Source organism: Frieseomelitta varia, unplaced genomic scaffold (genome assembly GCF_011392965.1).
Source record: "Frieseomelitta varia isolate USP_RPSP 00005682 unplaced genomic scaffold, Fvar_1.2 scaffold_881, whole genome shotgun sequence".
In the NCBI taxonomy this organism is placed as follows: domain Eukaryota; kingdom Metazoa; phylum Arthropoda; class Insecta; order Hymenoptera; family Apidae; genus Frieseomelitta; species Frieseomelitta varia.
Window position 1 is genome coordinate 212,158 of NW_025110680.1, and position 22,155 is coordinate 234,312.

A 22,155-nucleotide genomic window follows, 5' to 3' on the forward strand; every position below is an offset into this window, starting at 1 on the left:
ATAAGTTAATTTTTATTTCAAGTATTCTACTTGAGGTAATCTTTGTTCAATATTTACAGATAAACAGATATTTCAGCCGTGTGATGAATTCAAACAAAACCAAATCGATAGCTCTGTCAAACTTTGTGACAGCGCGATATCGTTCTATTGGCGCGATTCCATTCGTTTCCTCCCTCCCACTACCTAAAATCGAAATCGCTTAATAACGTTCGATATTTCTTACGAGCCAGGGAAGTATCACGGTTATATCAGTCTTCGCGCAAATGTCTATATATCGTACAGTGAAATTACATATCGGCTGTCTGAAAACGAAACACGCACAGTCTCGTATCTCTCTAAAAAGCTTTCTCCGTGACGATCTATCGGGGGATCGCGACGGGGATCTTAGTCAGCAATCGGTATCGCTCAAGCGTGATCATGCTTCGCGCTTATTGGAACGCGATCGGCAGAGTATCGATCATCTGGAACACGGCCTATTAAATCGGTGTCGTTAGTTATCTCTTGGTGTTTCTTCGAAGCAACGTACTATGGAGTACGTAACACAGTCATGACCGGTGTACTCCGTAATGGTACCGGAGCAAATAAAGAAGTGCCGCTTTTGCTTTCTTCGACTTTCTATCAGTGGAAAGAGGTGGCGTTTGTAGAAGGAGCAACGAAAACAAGCGGATATCCTCATGAACGCAGAGATACGGGCATGGAAGTCCAATCAGTCTTATAGAACGTCTCTCATATCCGTAGATAAACAGAAAGCTGTTGACCTAACTTTTATAATAATCCAGATAAGAGAGTGAGACGAAGTTGAAAAAAAGAAAAAAAAAAAATGTTGCTGGCCACCGAAGCCTCGCGTCTCTCCCTCAACTTTTCGTCGCATTCGCCGACCACTGTGCATCACAGTCCACCTCCTACTTAGTTCTGGGTACAAACTTCCATCGCCACTGTATGACTAAGCACCGACAAACTTTCGAGTGTCTGAAGCTTCGCGAGCTCTGAGAATATAGGACAAAGGAGAGTGCCCTCCGAGAGAGGCGTTAAGTCGAGCGGTTTCGACGGGTAAAGGGGAAAACATTTTTCCGCTTTAACGGCAGCCACTCATCTCGTTGCTCGAGCCACGATATTAGACGAGTTTCTACGTAGCAACGTCATGGGGTCCAGGATGGGGTCTAGAATGTAAGTAAATTCGCACGGAATGTAAGTAGATTCGACGCGTGTTTCACATTTGCTCACGAGCTTTTTTACCCTTCTCTTTTGGTCGTTCGTTGGCCGCGCGTGTTGCCTCACGCGTAACGAGCACGAGAGGCCAACGCTCGGCTGCATGACGCTTGTTTTTACGAACGATTGTGAGCGAAACAACGCTCCGCGATTTAAATATACTCGATTTTTCTTCGCTTCGATCTTTCTTCGTTTTACGTTTGTGATTTCGTAGTTCTTTTCGTTTTCTATCGCTTTATTGAAGTAATCAAGCGTTTTAAATCGTGAGCCATCTAAAAATAATACTTTGCATTTATACTCATCAGAATGTACATATTATTAGACCTCGCATACGAGGACGAATTATGGCCAAACCGATCGTTTTCATTTTCTCTTTTTACGATGCGCCGCGTACAATCCCGTGATTGACAATTTTCTTCGAGAAAAGAGCACCACGGATCGACGATGTTCGGAAATTATTCGCTAGGCTTGACGTACATTCATACGTATCACGCTCAAGTAGTTTAATAATTACAGCGCGTCTTTGTTGCGCATGATTGGCGCGAGGATAAAAAATGAGGAAAGTGTGTCGAGAAGTTAATTCTTATACGCAAGTCTCTCGTAAACTATACCGATCACATTTCTCGCGAAATTACCAATGCGATCTGATATGTCTAAAAAATACGAAAAATTGTAAAAGGAAAAAAAAATCGCACAAGCCTTTGTGCCAACAACTGATCTGTTAAATTATTTTCTTCACCAGTTTTAGTTATATGTCCGCCAGATTATCCGGCGAACTTGAGCACTTTGTTTCGTAATTCGTATTTTTCTAAACGCGTCAATTTCTTACGTTCATTTCTTTTTTTTTTTTTCTTTTTCATCGTTTGATCATGTCTGCGAATGGCTGCGACGCGGTAACGCAACGGAGGCTGTGCGTAGAGGGCAGGGTTCGTCAACCATCCGGTCAAACGCGCTGAAATCGAATGGAAATTACTCCGGGGCTGCCGCGACGCACGGCCTGGGCTCATTTACCTTGCCATTATGCTTCGCTGACTAATTCACACGGGGAATCATTAGTGTCACGTCGAAACCGACCTTCGAAATGTTTGCGGAATTTAACTCCTATTTACGGGAACGTTTAGATTCTCGTAATCATGCCAATTCACGCGTCCGATCCATGGTCTTCGTTTCTCAACTTGTTCGAGATTTCTTATTTCACATATTTTCGTTATCGAACAAGATGACATAACGTAGAAATTGGAGGATTTAGCAGAGGCAATAATGAGCAAATAACTTTTTCTCTCGTGAAGCGTTTGTAAAGCTCTTTGATCTTTCGAAGGTAAACAGTCACGCGACTCTGTTTTTCTTTGAATATTTGTCTTATTGTGCAGATAGATAAGATATTTGTATCAATTGCAGATACTCAATGATGAATGCAGTCCGAGTTAATCTATTGCACGATCGAGGAAAAAAAAATTCTTAACGAGTTGTTTTCATTGAAGATTTCTATAATTAATCTAAGTCTATAATTAATTTAATGCCAATCTTTGGAAACGTGAACCGTGATTCTTCTACATTAGGGTCAATTTTAAGAAGATTTTGCAAAACTGATTAGGAAGAGAGCAGAAATTATCTTCTACAGAAATTTTAAAAACCAAGATAGACTTATTTGCCATCTCTTATTTCCTTGGTGATCGACGATCATCAAAGAAGATTACTGGATCTACGAGATCACGTAAAATCTTAAACAAATGCGTTTTATCATCGTGCAAACTATTTGTCGATCGTACGACGTGAACGCAGTTTTTCTTCAATGGCCGCGATAAATATTCATTATTATCTATTTTATTTTTTTTTCCATCCCCGTCAATTACATTCCTTCATTCTTTTTCAACTAGGCCATTGAATGTTATTTAATTTGGAAAACAAACTGGAGTAGTTGGCAAACATTTATACAGCGGACAATAACGGTTCACTTCTTATGCTTTCCTTTCTGTTATAAACTCTCGTTACCTCGTTTTTTTATCATCGTTGCCGATTGAAAATATTTCATTGAGGCTAACTATCGGGCGAATGATCAATGAAGCAAATTTCTAGATACTGCTTCGATTATGAAAATAACATTTTATCGATGTTCTGATGAATCTTTAATGAGACAAACTCGTTTCGATAAATTATGTTCGGGTAATTAGTAGCTATCACTTTCCTATTTTATATATTTTTAAGACATTTATGTAGTTTAAGACATAGCTTTGAGTTTGTTAGAATTCTTTTTAATCAGTATTGAAGAAAAGAAAAAAAGAAAAAGAAAAGATTCCAGACATTCTTACAAATTTATCTCTGATTCGTTCTTTGAATGTTATTAGAAATCGTTAGGAATAATTCACGTCGTCGCGAGTAAGGAAGTTATTATTCGTAATTTTGCATTCGCATTATAAGACATTTAATAGTTTCTGCCATTTTTCGTATTCGATTCCTCCTTCAGTTACGAGATTCATGGATCAGTTTCGAATGCACTAGTGTGTCGATATCGACGATGCAATCGGGACGATAGATTACAGCTATCCAATTGAAACACAGTGGCATTGCATATCGAGAGAGGCGTGAGCATGAGAAACACTTGCTAAATTCCTCTGAAATTTACTGTGCATTTTTTCTGCAACATTTGGTCTTCATAACTGCGTTCATTATTTTGCAGCTGTTTTATGATTCTCAGGTTCGTCACGTCATACAAGCCATTTCTCAGAAAGTCAAAATTATTATCAGTTATTATCTGTTTTTTTCGATTCTCGAATTGAAAACGTCGCATCAAACAAACTTAATTCTCTTGTTATTCTCACGAGCTCTGTTTCTCTGGAAGTTCAGGCAATCACCACCAGCTTTTGAAAACTTCTTGACCAAAGGAATCTCAAAATACGCGATTGAGTTTTGATTTTACGGAAATTAAATGGCCGACAATCTCGCAGGGAAAATTTCAACACTTACAAAAGCCGATTCTACGTTCGATCCATTATCATTTCTGTCTTTCGTGTTTGATCCGATCGGAACATGGTGGATAAAATGCCATGGAATCGTGCCAGGCAGATCGCGAGAGATCAACGAAAACGGAGCGCCGATATCGGCTTTCAATTTTGCTGGACGATCGAACGGCGCGGGGAAAACCGATTTTTCCATAGGCCTGTGCTGCATATACACGGTCGATGTAACAATAAACCGTCGCACGTTAGTTGCAACTAAGCCGTCGCATCCGGTCTAAGCCGGCGTAAACCAGTTTTATTTGATTTTTCTCCGGTTGTTCCCGATGAACTGAATAAGACAGAAATACGCGCACACGAGCGCGTGCTCGCCCGCGTTGCCTCTTATCTGTCGCGTTATCTGTCGGCGTGCCAACCACGGGAAAATCGCGCGCTCGGGTTTTTCTGCCCACGTGGATCGAGCTTCATCCAACCCGAGCAAAACCCGCCACTTTTCAACGCGGCGTCGCCACGGTAAACAAATTAATCAGCGCGCACGGGACGTTTAACCCGAGGATTTCTCTACCCTGGAGGCTCGATATTCTCGGAGCGCGTTTCCGAGAAGCATTTTCGCCACGAGAGAGTGACGCTTTCATCGATGAAACGGCAATTCCATCGTTTAGAGCGTTTAACGCCATTTTCGGCAATTACGATCACTTCAGTTTCTGTGCAACGACTCCGGAAAGTATCCTCGATCAAAAAGTTATCGACGCTTTGAAGTCTTATAATTTTCTGAGGAAAAAAGAAATCGTACAGCGAACATTAAAGGGAGAGTAATGTAAACGAGAGAGAATCCAATCTTCAAGATTATGATACATTTAGTTATGAAAAATATTCTTCATCGCCCGTAAATTTGCAAAATTTTCGAGATGACGTGAGTAGAAATATAATTTTTGGAGGAAACGAGTTCAATGTCGCGAAGATAGCGAATTCAGTTCTCTGAAATTTTTTTTTTTACAAAGTTATAGCAGTTTAAAATAACAACAATTTTTTCATCGAGCGTGCAGATTATTTTGGAGCCATTGTATGTATGTATGTACGTATATCTCGTTGGTGGGTCGATAATTGACGTTACTTGTGTTTTTCAGATCTTTTTTTGGCTCAATTCTGTTAATAAATTTCGAGAGATGAAATAATCACGCCCGTTTCCTTGTTTATTTTATTTCCATGTTAAAATATTTTCTAAGAAGGATAAGAGCGCTGAGGAATTCTTTTGCAATTTCAGACATTTTCGATAATGCATTTTATTAGCAGGATGATAATTAACTCCGTTTTTTTTCTTTTATTTTAGTTTTACGATATTCTTTGATACATTGAAACTTCTTTTATTTAAGTAGACGTACAAAGAATCAGAATGTGCGATTTTCGTGAAATTATTGTGATAATCAAGGACATATGAACTGAGTTACGAACGAACTCGTTCCTTTGGTTAAAATTTGAATATTTAAGAAAGCAACTATTTTTGCAAATGAAGCGAGAGTAGGAAGTAGCTTCTCCGTAGTTTTTCAATTAAGTTGAAACGATTCGGAACTTATTTTTTCAATATGATCGTCAACGTCAAGGAGCGACATAATGTCCCTCGTCAAGGATTGTGTAATTGCCAGATACGATCAGTCATTGGATACTTGAAAAGAGCCACGGTTCGAACCGTAGAATTTCAGTAATTAACCGATACCTACTAAAGCGTGAAGTACATATCCCGATATTTTACGTAATCGTTCCGATGGCAATACAATTTCTACGTTGAAACGCTACGTTCGCCGCACCTTAATTGCGAGGCATGCAGATTGCAACTGATGGATTTTCCATCCTTTTTTTACCAAACAATTCTATACCAAATCGATCGTGTTGCACGATCCTACATCCTGTTTGATCGTCCGTTTCCTCCTATTTGAACGTCAGGACTTGACTCGACGAATTTTAACTATTCCGTGTTTGTTCGTCGGAGCAAATCTATTTCTATCCCGACGATCTTCAAGTGGAAATAAACTTTCGTTACTTTTCAAACACCTTTATATCTTTTATTTTAAACGAACAGACCCTTTCGTCAGATTACTTTACGACGGGTATGTAATTTACATGAAATCTGCACGGTGGACGACCTGCGCGATGGGAGAGCGAGTGGTATGGCCGATCGGGAAGGCCAGAACTTAAGAAGGACCGATCATTCCCCTCTCCGTCTGTTTCACTTCTCCCACTGTCCTCACGGGTGGTCATCGGGGACAGAGCTGACTTGTGGTCATACGTTTACCTTCAAAGACAGTTGCTGCAGCAACGAGACGGCTGTGGACGACGATAGTGTTTCTCCGCCAACACGTGTGTCGATTCGTGATTTCTCTTTTTTTCCATTTTCAACCGCGTGTCGCGAAATTAACGAGTCACACGCAACACGGTGGACACGGAGAAGATAGAGTAGGCGTAGTCGCAAAAGGAAACGAAAAGTGGCTGGACACCTGTTTCGCACGTGATTCTTCGTTTCCAGCGACGAATCGTGTGAGTGTAGTTTGTTTCAACTCGTTGAATGTTAAAAAGGGGAGAGTTTCGATCACTAATTCTCTTGGATGTAGTTGTCCCTCTATTTTCAGTTGTTCCACTTCACTTTTACGTCATTTCATTTTCCCTGTATTAAATAAATAATAGCATAAAGCCGCACTTATATGAAATTATCCTCAACGATTAATAGCTTACGTAGTAATTGAAGTTCATACAACAAAAGTTCATTAAACAGACGTTGATTCGTTAGTGTAAGTAATTAGACATCAAGTGCTCTGCTCCGTAGTTCCTAGTTAAGGGATGCTTCAGTTATCAAATCTGATACAATATCAGTCATGTCTTGAACTTGTTCTCATTAAATCCACCCGTATTTCCCTCATCGTTCACCGTTCATTCCGGAAGCGAATCGTCGAAACAAACGCAATGATCAAAGATACACGCGATCGTAATTACAAGAGTACACGGGAATTAGATCTGCGATGGTTTGTTTCTTGATCGAGATAGCTCTTGATTCGGAGCAGCGTCGAATGGCTCCAATTATACTTTTCGCTCGCGTATGGTAGCACGAAGTTGCGCCGTGTTCGTCGAAGATGCAGGCCCAATTGCACGTCAAATTAAGAAGAATAGGGATCAGATGGGAGCGTTTAAGCTGATGGTTACAATTGATCGTATAACTGAACTGCGTTTCAAGGTAGAGGATACACTCTCGTTACGTTTGTTTGGTTCCGCCTCGTTTCGACTGATCGAGTCGCTATATTGTAATTGACCAGCCGAGTTCAACTTCAATTTAGTCGACTTTGGCGTCTCTGTCTGAATCGTGTGCTACCCGGGCAGTTGTTTTTACCAACTTTAATCACAGCAGTTTGTTGCGGATTTGAGTAGTAAGAAGAATTTAACTATACTTTACGCTTGATTAAAAATTGGTAACAATCTTATGATAATAAAAATTTATAAAATTTTAAAATTATAAAAGTTTTAATTTAATTTCAATTTATAAAATAATAAAAATTATTTGGTTTGAAAATTGGTAATAATTTTATAGTAATAAATGTTGAATTATATTGGTAATAAATGTTACGTAAAATTGAAAACAGCGTATCGGTAGTGTGTGTCATCAATAATTAACAAAAAAAAAAAAATATTTCTTGCATAACTGAAGGAAACATTTATGTTTCAAGAGCTTCATTACGACTTTCGAGCGATTGTTTGCGCGAAAGATATTTCCAAAGATGCTAATCAGACTATTCGTTGAAGCTAGTCGGGGCGCAGGGCGATGAATGAAAAATTAGAGGAAACGTGGAAAAGATACGAGCAGCAACGCAATACGAAACGCGTACATTGGCGTCTTTATTGAAGAATTAGGATTCTCTGTGACGGATCGTTTAGATCGTTAAACATATGTTAAACGACGAGCGGTAACCATCGCGAAATTACGCGCGAAGGACGAACAATCTGGATCCTCAGCTGCGAATCCAATCTTTACGGTTGTTTCAGCGAAGTGTCGTTTCGTTTTTTCCTTGGTCTCGCGTTTTTAGGTAGTTCGCCACACGCGCGTGCAATAACGTCGCGTAACGTTCCGTATCATTACGAATTATCGCGACGCGATTTTCTACACGGCGTAAAGCTGGAAACACGAAGAGGAAACGTCACGAAGAAGCATAACCATTTCCCTTGGTTAATATACGCGCTAGCATTTTCTTATTCTCTCAAGATTTGTGCCGTGTTTCACCATTCGAGCAAGATTCTTTACATAAACAGTCGCGGGCTAATGGATTAAATATTTTAAATTAAATGAAAAAGAAGAAAAAAGGAGAGAGAGAGAGAGAGAGAGAGAGAGAGAGACGGCGCAAAAAGAATGGTAAAACCTCAGAAGGACATTTTAATGAAGAAGGCTGTAACATAATTTAGGAAACGAGAGATCTTGCAGCGATTAACAATTGCGAAGGATCCGGACTCGAGTTTCCGTCGCGAGATTCTCTCGGTTGTGAGATCCTCCGCGCGCGATTCCACGTGCCAATAATCACAATTTATTTATCCTTTCGCGCGTGTTCGGGACAAAAAAAGAAAAGAAAAACCCAAAGAGGAATTACATGGGAGTTGTATGTCGGCGATAAATAACAATAAACCCGATGATTTACGACGACAACGCGGAACGTGCTCATTTTCCACCAACGTCAGCCAGCTTCAACGTCCATATTTAACCTCCGGCGCAGATTGAAGGGCAGCGACGGATCGTTTCCTCCTTGAAACATTAAATCGGTGTCGTGCAGTTGGTTACAGAAGGATCGTCAAGGAGACAGTTGGCCGCGAACCGCATACAAATGTATCCACTTGTATCGGAAAAACGTGCAACACTTTCAAACGTGCGCTCTTTCCCATTAGAAAGTCAATGATGTTCCTCTGACGGAAAAAGGTCATCGTTCAGCGAAGATCGTGCCGTTCGATCGATCGGTTCTTCACCTATTTCGCAACGTGTACATTGTACATTGATGTTTGTACGTCGAAATCCTTGAGAAGATTGGGATCGTCACTTCCGTTTAGAAAATCGGTCAGCAGCCAGGGTTCGAGAGTCACGATTCGATGACGCGTTCATTTTCTATCCGTGTTATAGCGTGCGTGTGCATGGACGATGGACGATGTGAACGCCTCCGTTTGCACTGGTTTTTCCTCTTCCAGTGTCCACTCCGCTTCGTTTCACGCCAGTAGAAAATCGAGAACCGCCGCGAGCAGTTGGTCGCGATCGCGCATCGAGCTCGCGCGAACACGCGGTCAGCTCGTTTCCCTTTTTATCGGGAGTTTATCGGCCGGACCTTGCGCCGACGATTACGGCTCTATCCAGTTTCCAGCTAACTTTTCTGGCAACGGTTGGTCTCACATCGACGATTTCGCTTTTTGCGTCGATTTGGCGATAACCGATTGGCCAACGGGCGACGATAATCCAGCAACATGTGTCTGTTATTTCGTCTCGGCACCGCGTTACCACTGGACACACACTCGATGGATGACAGGCGTGAAAGTCCCGTTCGTGACTGGTTCCTTCATCTTCTCCTCCTCTCTCCCTTTTCACATTCTCTCCCCTTTCCGATCTCGCGGTAAAAGCTCCGGCAGCCCGATCTCCTCTTGCTTTTATGTAATGTCTCCGCGTTCAATTGCGTATCGTTCCCGCGTATTTCTACGGCCAGCCGACTGATCGAACGGCGTATTGATCTTCGACGTCAGGGTCAATGAAGAGACAACGCCCGCGGATCAGGCATAATTCTCGAATCTCTGTGTGTTTGCAGCCTGAGAGGCGACGAGGAGGACAGCATGAAGCTCTTCTGCTCGCAGAACGACGACTCGCCGACGATCAAAGATGGCACAGGTAATTCCTTGCCTTTCCAAACTGTGTTCGCTTTAACGTTTACTTTAATCTTTTGGTTGGAATCAGTACGCATTCTCGACGCGGTGCCGATTTCCAGGTACGTGAAAAAATTGGAAACTTTTCGAGGATGATATGCTTCACATTTTGCAAGAAGCAAAATTTTATCATATATTCAAAATTTTAGCATATATGGAAGTTTATCGTGTAATATTGAAGAACTTAGAAGGAAGATGGTACAAGCGATAAAGATACAATAGGTATTTGGTGTCATCTTCGCAGGTGATGTACAAATAGCATTCCTATAGAAAACAAATATTTGGTATGCAACATATATATGTTAATCGCACGTGAGGCGTTAAGACGTAGACGATAGAAAAAACGCTGACAAACATTGAAACAGATTATTTTACATACTCGTAAAATCTTTGAAATTTATGAAGGAATCTCCTACGTAAACAGAAACCCTAAAAACATTTGCAGATATTATAGAATTTAGTATTTTATTTTTAATATTTTACTCTTGTATATAATAATAATAATAATCCTGCAGATTATATACAAAACATTTGCAGATATTATAGAATTTAATATTTTATTTTTAATATTTTACTCTTGTATATAATAATAATCCTTTTCCACATAATATCGTTTAATATCTTCAGAGTGGTGTGCCTGTACCATTTTCCTCTTGTTCTTCAAACAAAAGATTTAAATCTGGTAGCGTTCGGAATCGAGTGATTTCATTCCTATCGTTTTCATTTCCTCTTAGATTAACCTTGATCGAATCGACCTCACGAACGTACCTCTTAAGAGCGCAGCATTCGTTTAAAAAGATTCACTTTTGACTATCAGTGGTGTTAATTAACCACGCGTACCCAGCGAACTACCGACACGACTTGCCCGATGACATACATTTGTCTTGATCGGTCGTAATTCGAGTTAATCGTTTACTGTTGCGCGTTGCTTATTGCTGGAACTGCAACGAAGCATGCAAAGAACGTGCTCGAAGACCGTGCTTGCTCTTCAATGTTATCTGCTCCTCAAGCAGAATCCCCGTTACCTCTCTTCTTCTTTCGCGAAAGGAAATCACGAACTGCCTTCGTGTTGTTTAGTGACGCGATTCATTAACAACGCCGGCTAAATCAATTAGAGTGACGTTCCGGCTCGAAGTTTGCGTCAAATGAAATACAACAATGTTCGTTTGTGCGACAAGGAGGCAGGAGAAGGAGAAAAAGAGAGAGAGAGAGAGAGAGAGAGAGAGAGAGAGAGAGAAAGAGAGACAGGGAGAATCGGTTTTAACGATGACAAGGAAATCAATGGCGCGACGGTACTTGGCCAATGATCGTGAAACGAAAAATGATTTTCTTTACTTTCCTCCTTCTAACCTTCCTGAAAGAAAAGAAACAACAGTAGACGATTTTCTCCGAAGAATCAGCTGGAAGAAATCTCGCGATCGATCGCAGTCTCTCCTTCCTTCTTTAAACGATAGAATTTCCAGACCCGGCTGAATCGAGCGATATCGTTGATCATTTAGAAAACCATGTTCTTCGCAGGGGAGAAGAGAGGATCGGACAGGAAGCAGGAAGTGGATCGTTTCGGATACTATCAAATGATTATGTTCGCGATAATCAGTCTACCTCTGTTCTTGTCAGCAGGATTTACGCTTGCCTACGTGTTCACAGCCGGCGAAGTTAAATACAGGTACGTATACCACTGATGCAACCGCCAGTTTTATTTTTTTTCTCTTTTTCTTCTTTTTCCTTTCGCGTTCTTTCAGATCTTTTTCTTCTTCTTCTCTCTCTCTCTCTCTCTCTCTCTCTCTCTCTCTCTCTTTTCGTGTGTAATTTATCGCGCGTATCCACGGCTGCTTTGTTTGCTCGCATACTGATTCGCTGTTAATTTGCATATAGAGAGAGAGAGAGAGAGAGAAAGAGAGAGAGAGTGAATCAGTGCCGTTTATGAGCTTGTGCTCGGACGAATAATGTCGCGTCGGTCAAGTGCACTCAACGATGAGCACTTAATGCTCCGCGACTACGCCGAAGTGATCGAACATCGAATTATGTAATCGACGCGACGGATAATCGATTACTTTATTAGCCAGCTTGTTAACCCCTTCGCGGCAGACGAGCGTTAGACGCGTACACGTCGAGCGCCACGGATAACTTTCGCCCGATTAAGTGTATTTTATTAAGGTAACTCAACCCGCGCTGTTAGCGAATCCAACTTCCTTGATCAACATCAAATTCATTCCGTATATTATTCTCAGTGTCTCTTTCAATGTAATATCGTTGGCACGAATCGTCGAGATAGATCAACGAACGTTAACACGCGTCGCGTTCATATACTAGAACTTACACTAGATCATTCGTTACTGAATACGCTACGGCTAACTTTTCAAAAGGTCAATATTGACTTTCGTTGATATTTCATTTCATTTTAAACTCTTCGCTACAACGAATGTGAATGAAAGATAGTACCTAAAGAATCGGAAGGGGATTTTGCGATGTTTCTGTTAGAGAATAGGAAATTATTAAAAGAAGACATTAGAATTATTAAAAACGAAGGAGATTCGCCAAGCTCTAATTTCTTAAAATTTCTACTTTAACAAGTGATTAATTATTCGAAAAAAAAAAAAAAAAAAACAGGTGTGCGGTGCCAGAATGTGAGAATCCATTGAACACAAAGTTCGACGTGCCGTGGATGACAGACTCCGTGCCGCACGTGTCGGAGATGTCCAAGTGCACCCGTTACGTCGTCCGGAATCACACGGGGCTGTGCACGAATCAGACTTTTAGTAACGCTACCCAGAAATGCGAATCGTGGATCTACGAGCCATCGGAGAACACGGTGCTCAGCGAGGTAAAACCGACAAGAGCTCCTCCGACCGATCGAAGCTAAATCAGCGTTAGATGACTCACGTTTGTTCTATCGTTTTCTCGATACAGTGGGACCTCACATGCGACGCTAATCGATGGAAACTCGCCCTTGTTGGCACGATAAACAACGTCGGCCAATTCGTTGGGCTGATCTTCGCCGGATACATATCGGACAAGTAAGATGAATAATCATTGGAATTTGCTGCTGTGAATCTGGAATTTTTTATAGTTCCAAATCTTTGGAGCTAGAAAGAATCTTTCGTACATTTCCTTTTTGCCAGTTAAAAGAAGAACGATTGAAAAAAGTGCAAGAGAGTTAATTGATAAGACTGTGGACGTTTGGCCAAATTTGTATTTTTACAAATGTTCTAATTTCGAAAATTAGAAAATTCGACGTTACATATGTAACAGGCGTTGTATTTTAAATGTTTCGAATATTTTTGAACAAATTTTCACGCGAATATCGGCGCTTTGAAATTTCCACCGTCTTCTTAATAATTAGTCTCGATCGGTTCGAATTAAATTCAGGAAATGGAGTCTCCGACTCGAACCGGATATCCAACGACGTTCGCTCGAAGAAGAGGATGGAATAGAGGTTTTTTTTTTAGGGTGGATGTAACACTTTAGTCGAGATTCGATGGAAGTCGACAGGTCGTTAGTTCACCTCGTCGAAATCACCTCGCGAAACATGAAATAATTAAGGCGATTAACATCGAATCGCGACGAATCAGTAGATCTATGAAGTTTCTCTCAAGTTCGTTTCTTGCAGTTCAAACTTGCAGTAGATATTCGAGCTTTTTAGAATGTTTTATCACACGTGCTACGGTCATCCCTGGGGAGCCGAAACTCTGGTATTCAGAAAGACGACTTTCGCGAGTTGCTGGTTCGTAAATTCTAATTCGAAGTCGGGGAACACTTGAGATTGTTCAGAGGGGAGATTGTACTTAAATGAAACTGTACTTTGCACGAACTTCGAGGATCTATGACAGTGATTCGAACTCCGACAACGTTTTTCAAGGAGTTGGTAACCAAAATCACTCCTGTCAAATGTTTTTCAATATTCTTGATAATATTCTATATCCGTAAAATGATTGGATGGAAATACGCTTGCGTATCATTCAAAAAATATACAAAGCCACTTTTTATCAGAATAATACTTGCGCAAGCTGTTCAAGCCACTGTTGCTACTATTATCACAATCGTTTAAACAATGATTTACGTACTGGCATAATTTAGTCCGATAACAGCGGCGAAGAAGAAAAACATTGATACGTCAAGTGTTTTTTCCTTTGTTATTCTTATTTTGCAAAGAGGATGCTGCACCAACTTTGGCATGACTTTATGATTAATTATACGATAGTTCTTTAGAGAAGTAGAAATCTATAAAGATCCTGAAATAGATGTTCTTGTATTCTCCCCGAGAAAGATCAGAATCAACAGTGATGGATAGTTTTTGATAGAAACCCTTTTCGTTTCTCTTGTTCTTATCAAACATCTTGCGGTGTTACGTCGAACGCATCGTTCGTCGACAGTCTTCAGAACAGTTACAGATAACTGCTTGCAGAAATTTCGTCGCGAAATTCTTGGCGGCCGTAAAAACTTTGTTTCGTTACTTTCAGATACGGAAGACGCACGATACTGACGCTCACCACATTCCTGAGTGGAATCAGCGGCCTGATACATTCCTTCTCCGTGAATTATTGGATGTTTCTCGCGTTCGAATTTATCGACGCGACTGTCGCGGCCGGTATCTACAGCGCTGGATTTATTTTAGGTGAGTTAATAAGGCAAAGTAAGGGAAGATGTTCGACGTGAATAATGCTGATATAAATAACGGCCATGTTTCACATGCCGCCCGGCAACTCGATGCAGGAACCCTTCGATATCGAAAAACGTAACCGAAGGTAACCATCGCGGGGCCCTCCGGTTTGCCATTGCCCACCGTCGTAATTTCATCGATATTTCATTTACCCGTACATATATATATATATATATATATATATATATATATATATACACACACACACATTCGGCGTCTATTATACAATGCACACGTGTGATAGCGCCAATAATTTTTCGAAAAAGCCATTTGGCCATCTATCGCGCGGCTTTATCAGATAAATGACTCGGATCGTAATCGATGAATACGATAGAATTCTGGCCAGTTAATTGAACAACGTGCATCAATTATCGTTCGGCGATCGTTAAACATTTTCTCGCGTAAAAAGATCGGCGACGTTTTTTTAACACGAGTTTGTCGAGCAAAGTAACAATCACGGCTTAATTGGTTTCGTTCCAACGGGAACATGAACTGATTAAAGCGGCAAGAAATTAAGTGCGTCGTCTGACCGACTGTCATTATGACGAATGAAACGTTTGAACAATGTAGCTATTTTTGTTCGTGTCGTTCATTCATGAATGAAGTATTTCTACTATGTAGCTACTCTGACGTCTTTTAATATCAATAACAACTTTCTTGACTTCAATACTTCAGTACATTCTGTATAAAAAATACAGAAAAAAATACATAAAAAAATGAACGTGTCTGGCAACCAAAAAATATAGAAAAAATTCAATTAAACACTATATATATATATGCAGCAAAAGTGTATTCAAACTTTTGGCTGGTACTGTATATCTGTATTGTTCCAACGAATATTCATCAGAGCTACGCAGTTCACGAGGAAACGTATCCACTGTAACGATAGCCTAGAGCGGTGGTAGCTGAGTAACTGAAAGTCTACCGTATAACCAGCGTGTGATTGTTTTCAGGGATGGAAATGGCAGGAGTAAAAGGTAGAGTACTGGCCAGTACGATTATCTGCTGTCTGTTCGCTGTGGGTGAGATGTTGCTTGGATTGATCGCCATGTGGCTTAGATCATGGCGTGTGATACTTCGTATGGTGTACGGGCCGGCATTGCTGGCCATACTGTTGCCAGTTCTGATCCCGGAATCAGTCAGGTAATTTCCTTTAGCGACTGTTTAATTCGCATTGTCTGTGGGGCCTCGTTAACGATCTCGAGAGACGAGCCGCCTTAAACGACCGGAGATGTCGTCGTCGTTGTTGCGTTCCACGACATCCGGCTAATTAACTGGTGGACCTTCCGCGTCACCGTGTCCTTGATCGGCGACCCTCTAATTAATTAACGCGGATCCCGATACCGAACGAGGTATCGTCGTCGTCGTAGGCCGCTTTTAATCTTAGGTCATTCAAAAAAAGAACAAAATCCGCTTTCCAGCAGATCACTCTTCTCACTGTTCCTTTTTTTTTTTTTTTTTTTATCTACGCCGTAGGTTATCGATAAAGCGTGTCTTATGCAAAGATACACTCGATCGTTTCTACCTTCGAAAATTACTGTAAAAAAAAAAAAAAAAAAAAGAAAGAAATAGAGAACAGAAAAAAACACACACACACATGCCATTTTCAAGGTGGCTATTGGCGAATGGGAAACACGAAAAGGTGGAGAGTATTTATCGGAAAATGGCGCGTATTAACGGGCTGCAAATCTCCGAGGAGGCGCTCGGCGCGTTCAAAGATATAAACATGGTGAAAACGGAGAAGGTAAGATAATTTTACGTAATATCCTGCATCTGCTTTCTTTTCTTTTTTCATCTCGATTCCGTTTTTTCCAATTACACTCACGAACACGAATTGTATAAAAAAATCTGCAGAAAAATCCGCAATCTATCGCAAAACTCGAGCAAAAGAAGAGACTCGGGACTTGTAATTAAATACGCGTACAATGGCGTTTCGTCTTTCAGACGGAGCAGCTGGCGACCGAAAAGAAGTCACCGGCGATGCAAATTTTGAACAGCTCGGTGATGATCACACGGCTGCTGACCTGCTCGTTCTGCTGGCTGACCAACACTTTCGTTTACTACGGGCTCTCGTTGAACTCGGTGGCCTTCGCCGGTGACAAATACGTTAATTTCATATTAGTCGCCATCGTGGAAATCCCGGCTTACTTCCTGACCTGGTTTCTCACCGATTACGTTGGCCGTAAAGCTACCCTCTCCTCGTCTTTCTTACTGAGCGGGGCGTTCTGTCTGGCTATACAATTCGTACCGACAGGTAACCTGGATTTTCTCTCTAGAATTCCCTCTGCAATTTACGGCAGCTTTGTCTTCCGTTCTTCTTCCTCTCTTTCGTGCCATTCGCTTCGAGAACGTCTCGGGGACGGATCTCGATTAATTTATAAAGGGAGATGTTAAGTGTCGACGGGCCAACCTGCCTATTGCAGGTTCGATGAGCTTCCTACCGTTGGTCCTGTACTTGGGCGGGAAATGGTGCATCACGATGTCCTTCTCGACCATTTACATTTACACGACGGAGCTGTTCCCCACGAACCTGAGACACTCCCTCCTTGGAATTTGCAGCATGACTGGCCGCATGGGGTCAATATTGTCACCGCAAACACCTCTTTTGGTGAGTCCGACCACACCGCGAGAATGTGCATCGATACGAGCCTTGCTTGCTCTTTATCATGGACAGTACACGCGGGAATAAAGATTCTGAATCATCGGTCTGTTAACACTGGAATTACCGACGATCAAAGCATAAAATTGTCATGATCAGAGACGCGTTGAAACTAAACGAAGCAGAAAATCTTTATAGTACAATAGGATACACAAACTTTTGTTTATGTATTTTATGAAGGATCATTCAAGTCTCCAGAAATATACTGTTTTATCTATAATTGATTTATCTATAAAATGTTTGACAAAAATATTCAAATGGTCATTTTGACCATTTTGTTATTCTAGTGTTAAGAAATGCTCGTCATTTGGCAGACGTGCAATTCTTGCAATTATTGCAGATATTTCTTTTGTTTCGAGCTTTTGTGAATTAATACAATGAAATTAATATCATCGGTTGGCTAATAAATCATTTCGTCTTAAGTAGAAAAAGTAGAGTTCTCGCAACCTATAATTTAAAATTTGTTCTTGCCACTTGTCTTGCGAATCATCTTTTCACCAATCGAGAGCTTTCGATTTGTATAATACATTTGTATATGATTTTGTTATCCTTGCGCTCCAAAGACAATCCATGAATCATCTTCGTGACACGAGGAACATACGCACCGTGTCGTTTCTCTCGCGTTTTCACGTGTCTTTCTGTCACGCAGGCACAAATCATGCCGGAACTGCCGTTGATTCTGTTCGGATGTATGGCGCTGGCCGCGGGGTTGCTGTCTCTCTTCTTCCCGGAAACGTTGGGAACGAAACTTCCGGACACGGTGTGGGAGGCGGAGAATATCGGCAAAGCGCAGCAGAAACAGGAATTGCAGGATTCGCCGTCTTAAAGGCGGCCGGATGCACCCGCGGCGCGTTATAAATTCGGCGCGAAGAGAGCCAAACGCAAAACGGTGGAGAGTAGAGTAGGTAGGAAAAGGGAAAAAAGGGGAGAGACGAATCGTCTGAGAGAATTGGAACAAAAGTGAAAAAAAGGAGGGAAAAAAAAAGAAAAAAAAAGAAAAAAAAAAGGAAAGAGTCGAAGAAACCGAAAAACATGCAGCGCGTGGCTTTCAAAAGTTTCTCTACCCCTGCGGTGCGAAGACTATCGAGGTGCGACTGTGCGATTCGCGTCTCGAAAGTTTCGCGAGCGAAGAGACTGGCTGGGAAACAAAGGAAGCTCCTGAACAGCGCCGCTGTTACGTAGAACGCTCGTTTTTGAATGCGCGGTGATCGATCGTAGGGCTCGGCCCGAGTGATCAATTTCCCATAAAATTGAACTAAACTCGCGAAACGAGTCGACAACGAGTTGATTGTAGACGAGATAGTCGGGGAGGGGGGGGGGGGGGGGGAGGAAGGAAGGAGAGTGCCACTCTCGGGGGAGGATTGGCAACTATATCAAGTTTAGTCGATAATTCGCTGGCTCGTTTATTCCTTTTTCGCTTGCACCGGGCGGGATCAGAGGTTCCATCCCTGCACTGTTCGTTCAATGAGTTTCTAACGCGGTTAATTATACCTCATTGCTGCCAGTTAAGGCCATCGTTTGTGCTATCTGTTATCTAGACGACTATGTACGAAAGTTTATGCTAAACGCCTCCCACTCGTTGTCTCACCATTGCTTCCTTCATTTAGGAGAAAAGACACAGATATACTCAGGTATTTACACAGTATTGCCGCATCATGTTCATAAACGTATATTAGTCGGGTCCTTGTTTGCGTTTCCGGTTTTAAGCATTCTGGAAATACGAGTATCGGTCATCGTCGTCGGCGTATAGAGCACCGTGCCATGATAGCGTATCGTCTAGAAGGACGGGATAATAACGGTAATTTAATTTCCTGTATAAATATATATTTACACGAAAATATTATTATTCGAAACGAGAGAAAGAGAGAGAGAGAGAGAGAGTAATATTCCACCGGTGGAATACTTATGTAACCGTCGCACAAAGTGCAGCGGTACAATCGTTCGTGGAAATTACGTGGAAACACACGGTGGATAGGCCACAGTGTTGTTTTAGAGAGTTACGAAGAACAATTGTATTACAAACCGGTGCTCGTAATGCACGATGGAAATATTTTGTCACGTTACACGCAATTGTTCTTACGATACTGACCCTTTCGCGGCGGTATTATCAATTTTCTCGGAGTATTAACTGAAATATTAACGCGATACACTGGAGCGTTACGCGGCGTATTGCCTGAAACATTAATGTAAATATCTTCGAACGCCACGTAGTTCCTCTGCAACGTGTTTTCATCAACGATAACTCGTAAACCCTGTACATATACACGTAACGCAGAATCGTTGATGTCGCTCGAAGATATTTCCATCGTGCCGCGAGTAACAGAATTCACCGACGCCTTCTGCAGAAATCGTATTTGTTAAGATCGAGCCACGAACATGCATACACGTAATAAGATATCGTATGTATATTAGACATTAATGTAATAATATACAATACATACAGCATTTACGAAAACCTTTGGCTGTTGTCAATTTTACCTCCCACGTTCCCGAGAGTTCTCGACATTGGCAAGAAACTTCCATCTAAATACTTGTACGTAACGCAGTGCAGCGTCTGGCTGGTGCTTTGCTCAAATTTAAACGAACGTTTTCGATACCTGGTTTTTCCAATTACAGTCGCACTTTCGTAATTTCATTGCTCGGGGGATTTTCATTTTAATGAAAAATGAATTGCTGTTGCACGAGCGAAATGCAATATTCTACGAGAATTACTCAATAATTGGGCAAAAAAAGAAAAAGAAAAGTCAAGAAATCGAAGATGGATCTTTCCCCTTGCGAAAGCAAAATAAAACGTAGCAACGAGGGAAAGAAGGCACTTCAAATTATGCAAAGATGCACGAACCTCCGCGTGATGCACGAGTTAAGAGCATTTACTCGCCACTGCCTGGAGGCCAGAGCTCCCGAAATGAAAGTACCGCCGTCATTATCTGCCCTCATTTGAAAAAAATGAAAGGGCGAAGTTGGCTTTTGTGCGAGGCACATAAAGGAGTTAAACGCGACGCGAAATCCGGCGCCACAGTGTCAAAGGGCCAATGCCGCGTAACGCTGCCTGGCATCTTCGTTCCTCGCCGTATATTTTAATACATATACACGCGGATTTAGATATTTCATTCTGACAAATCCTCGGCGCCGCGCGCTGGGCTTGAACGCCGGCTCAAAGGAAATTGAAGCGAGAGCGAGGCCAGGCTAGCCCAACTGGCTCTGGCTGCAATAGGGCTGCACGGTGTATGCTGCACGCGATCCGGCTGCTTATTTTATGTTTACAGATGACTCGGCCTCGTAATAAATATCGTTGTCCAGCCCACAAATCTTCGCCGTCTCGCATTCGTCCTCCGTTTTCTTTTTTCTTATTCATGGAACCGCGCCTGGACGGGACGTCCTCTCCTTTTACGTATCGTTCGTCGTGGCGCCGTTGTTGGCCACCGTTGAACCTTGACATTATGAAAATCTCAATAACGCTGTATTATTACTGATACATGTTATGCACGCCTTCATTCCGTCCCGATTTCAACGAGAGGGATAACGTGTAACGCAGCAAGAGTCAAAAGTGGATACGCGTGTAACAAAAGTGAGGTTCGTATAATATTTATGGAGTATAAGAGTGAGATGGTAATATGGCATCTCGAACGTCTGTAGAAAGAAGAAAAAAATAAATAAATAAATACGGAACGAGACACGTACAGTGAAGTGTGTAATTGTACCAGTGATGACGAAGAATTGTCGATAATTTAAAATTAATAATATAATTTCGTAAGAAAGGATCATATAAAGATGTCACCTGGTCTTATTTTACAGTGCGAAGTTTCTATTTCGACAATCGTGAGTTTCTTCGTTTTTTGTCAAAAATTGTAAAAAGTTTCTTCTTTATATAGCGACTTAAAACTTGTACGATCTTTTTTTCATCATTTTATTGAACATTGAAGATATTAAACGATAAAATTTAACCCAAATGTTCATTCAAAATTTAATAAAACGGTGAAAAAAAATCAAACAACCAGTTTTGAGATAAATTAATAATTTAAGATAGATTGTTGTGAAGATAAAATTTCAGTCTTCAAGGCCATAGAGGATTTAGTCCTGAAAAAAATGTTTTTAATGTTTCCAGATGCGTTTGAATTTTTACAATTTTCGAGAAAAAATTATCCTCACTTATCTGTCTGCTACATGATGTAAAATCAGCATTAAAAGAAATAAACTCACGATTGCCGAAGTCTTCAAACTTCACGCTTTGAATGAGACCAGGTGATCGTTGCACGATCATTTTCTACGAAGTTACATCAGTTAAAATTTTTCATTTCATGTCACAGCTACAATTATGCTTTCCACTATATGTACCATCAAATATGACAAAGATAATGGTTTCGAATAATATGTTTTTGGAGTCAAAGAATAGCGATGATAATACGAACGAATTCGGATATTTGGAATTCTTTCTCGACGAAACGGTTGATCAAGGCACCTATATATTTACTTTTGACTTTCACTGCACGTATTATACATTCCTGTATAATTTGCATTAGTTGTACGCAAAGAAGCAAAGGGGACAAAGGAATAATTAAACCGGGCGAATAATTATCATCGGGCCGACTCTGCGCGTAATACGCGTCGCGGGATTTCCATCATTTGATTTTTTAACGCGGATTCGAATCGAGCGTGAAAACAATCCGCGATATACACCCTGACGTATTATCAGACGCGTTTGCTCGTCATTGTAAACAGCGCCGAGGGAGAACAAAACCGGGGGG

The 22,155-nt window shown here is 41.2% G+C and overlaps 1 protein-coding gene across 7 annotated transcripts; it reads left to right on the top strand.

The window, feature by feature from the left end:
• Nucleotides 1-223: 223 nt before the first annotated feature.
• LOC122536985 (solute carrier family 22 member 21-like) lies at nucleotides 224-20,718 on the top strand. 7 transcript variants are annotated; one of them, XM_043669839.1, is made up of 11 exons: nucleotides 224-1,167; nucleotides 9,977-10,056; nucleotides 11,610-11,757; nucleotides 12,702-12,915; nucleotides 13,002-13,108; nucleotides 14,552-14,706; nucleotides 15,705-15,894; nucleotides 16,363-16,495; nucleotides 16,696-17,005; nucleotides 17,175-17,359; nucleotides 18,060-20,718. In XM_043669839.1, the coding sequence occupies exons 1-11, from the start codon at nucleotides 1,142-1,144 to the stop codon at nucleotides 18,234-18,236; spliced, it is 1,725 nt and encodes a 574-aa protein (XP_043525774.1). In that variant the 5' UTR covers nucleotides 224-1,141; the 3' UTR covers nucleotides 18,237-20,718. The 7 variants fall into 7 exon arrangements, with proteins under 7 accessions (XP_043525774.1, XP_043525780.1, XP_043525778.1 ...); XM_043669843.1 differs by lacking the exon at nucleotides 224-1,167 and adding an exon at nucleotides 6,453-6,693; XM_043669842.1 differs by lacking the exon at nucleotides 224-1,167 and adding an exon at nucleotides 9,377-9,559.
• The last annotated feature ends 1,437 nt before the right edge of the window (nucleotides 20,719-22,155 follow it).

Bases quoted from the DNA above. Each gene is read 5' to 3' on its own strand.
- LOC122536985 (XM_043669838.1), top strand. From the start codon at position 9,642: ATGTGTCTGTTATTTCGTCTCGGCACCGCGTTACCACTGGACACACAC. The intron at 11,758-12,701 runs GTACGTATACCA...AAAAAAAAACAG, and splicing joins GCCGGCGAAGTTAAATACAG to GTGTGCGGTGCCAGAATGTG. The intron at 17,006-17,174 runs GTAACCTGGATT...TGCCTATTGCAG, and splicing joins TATACAATTCGTACCGACAG to GTTCGATGAGCTTCCTACCG.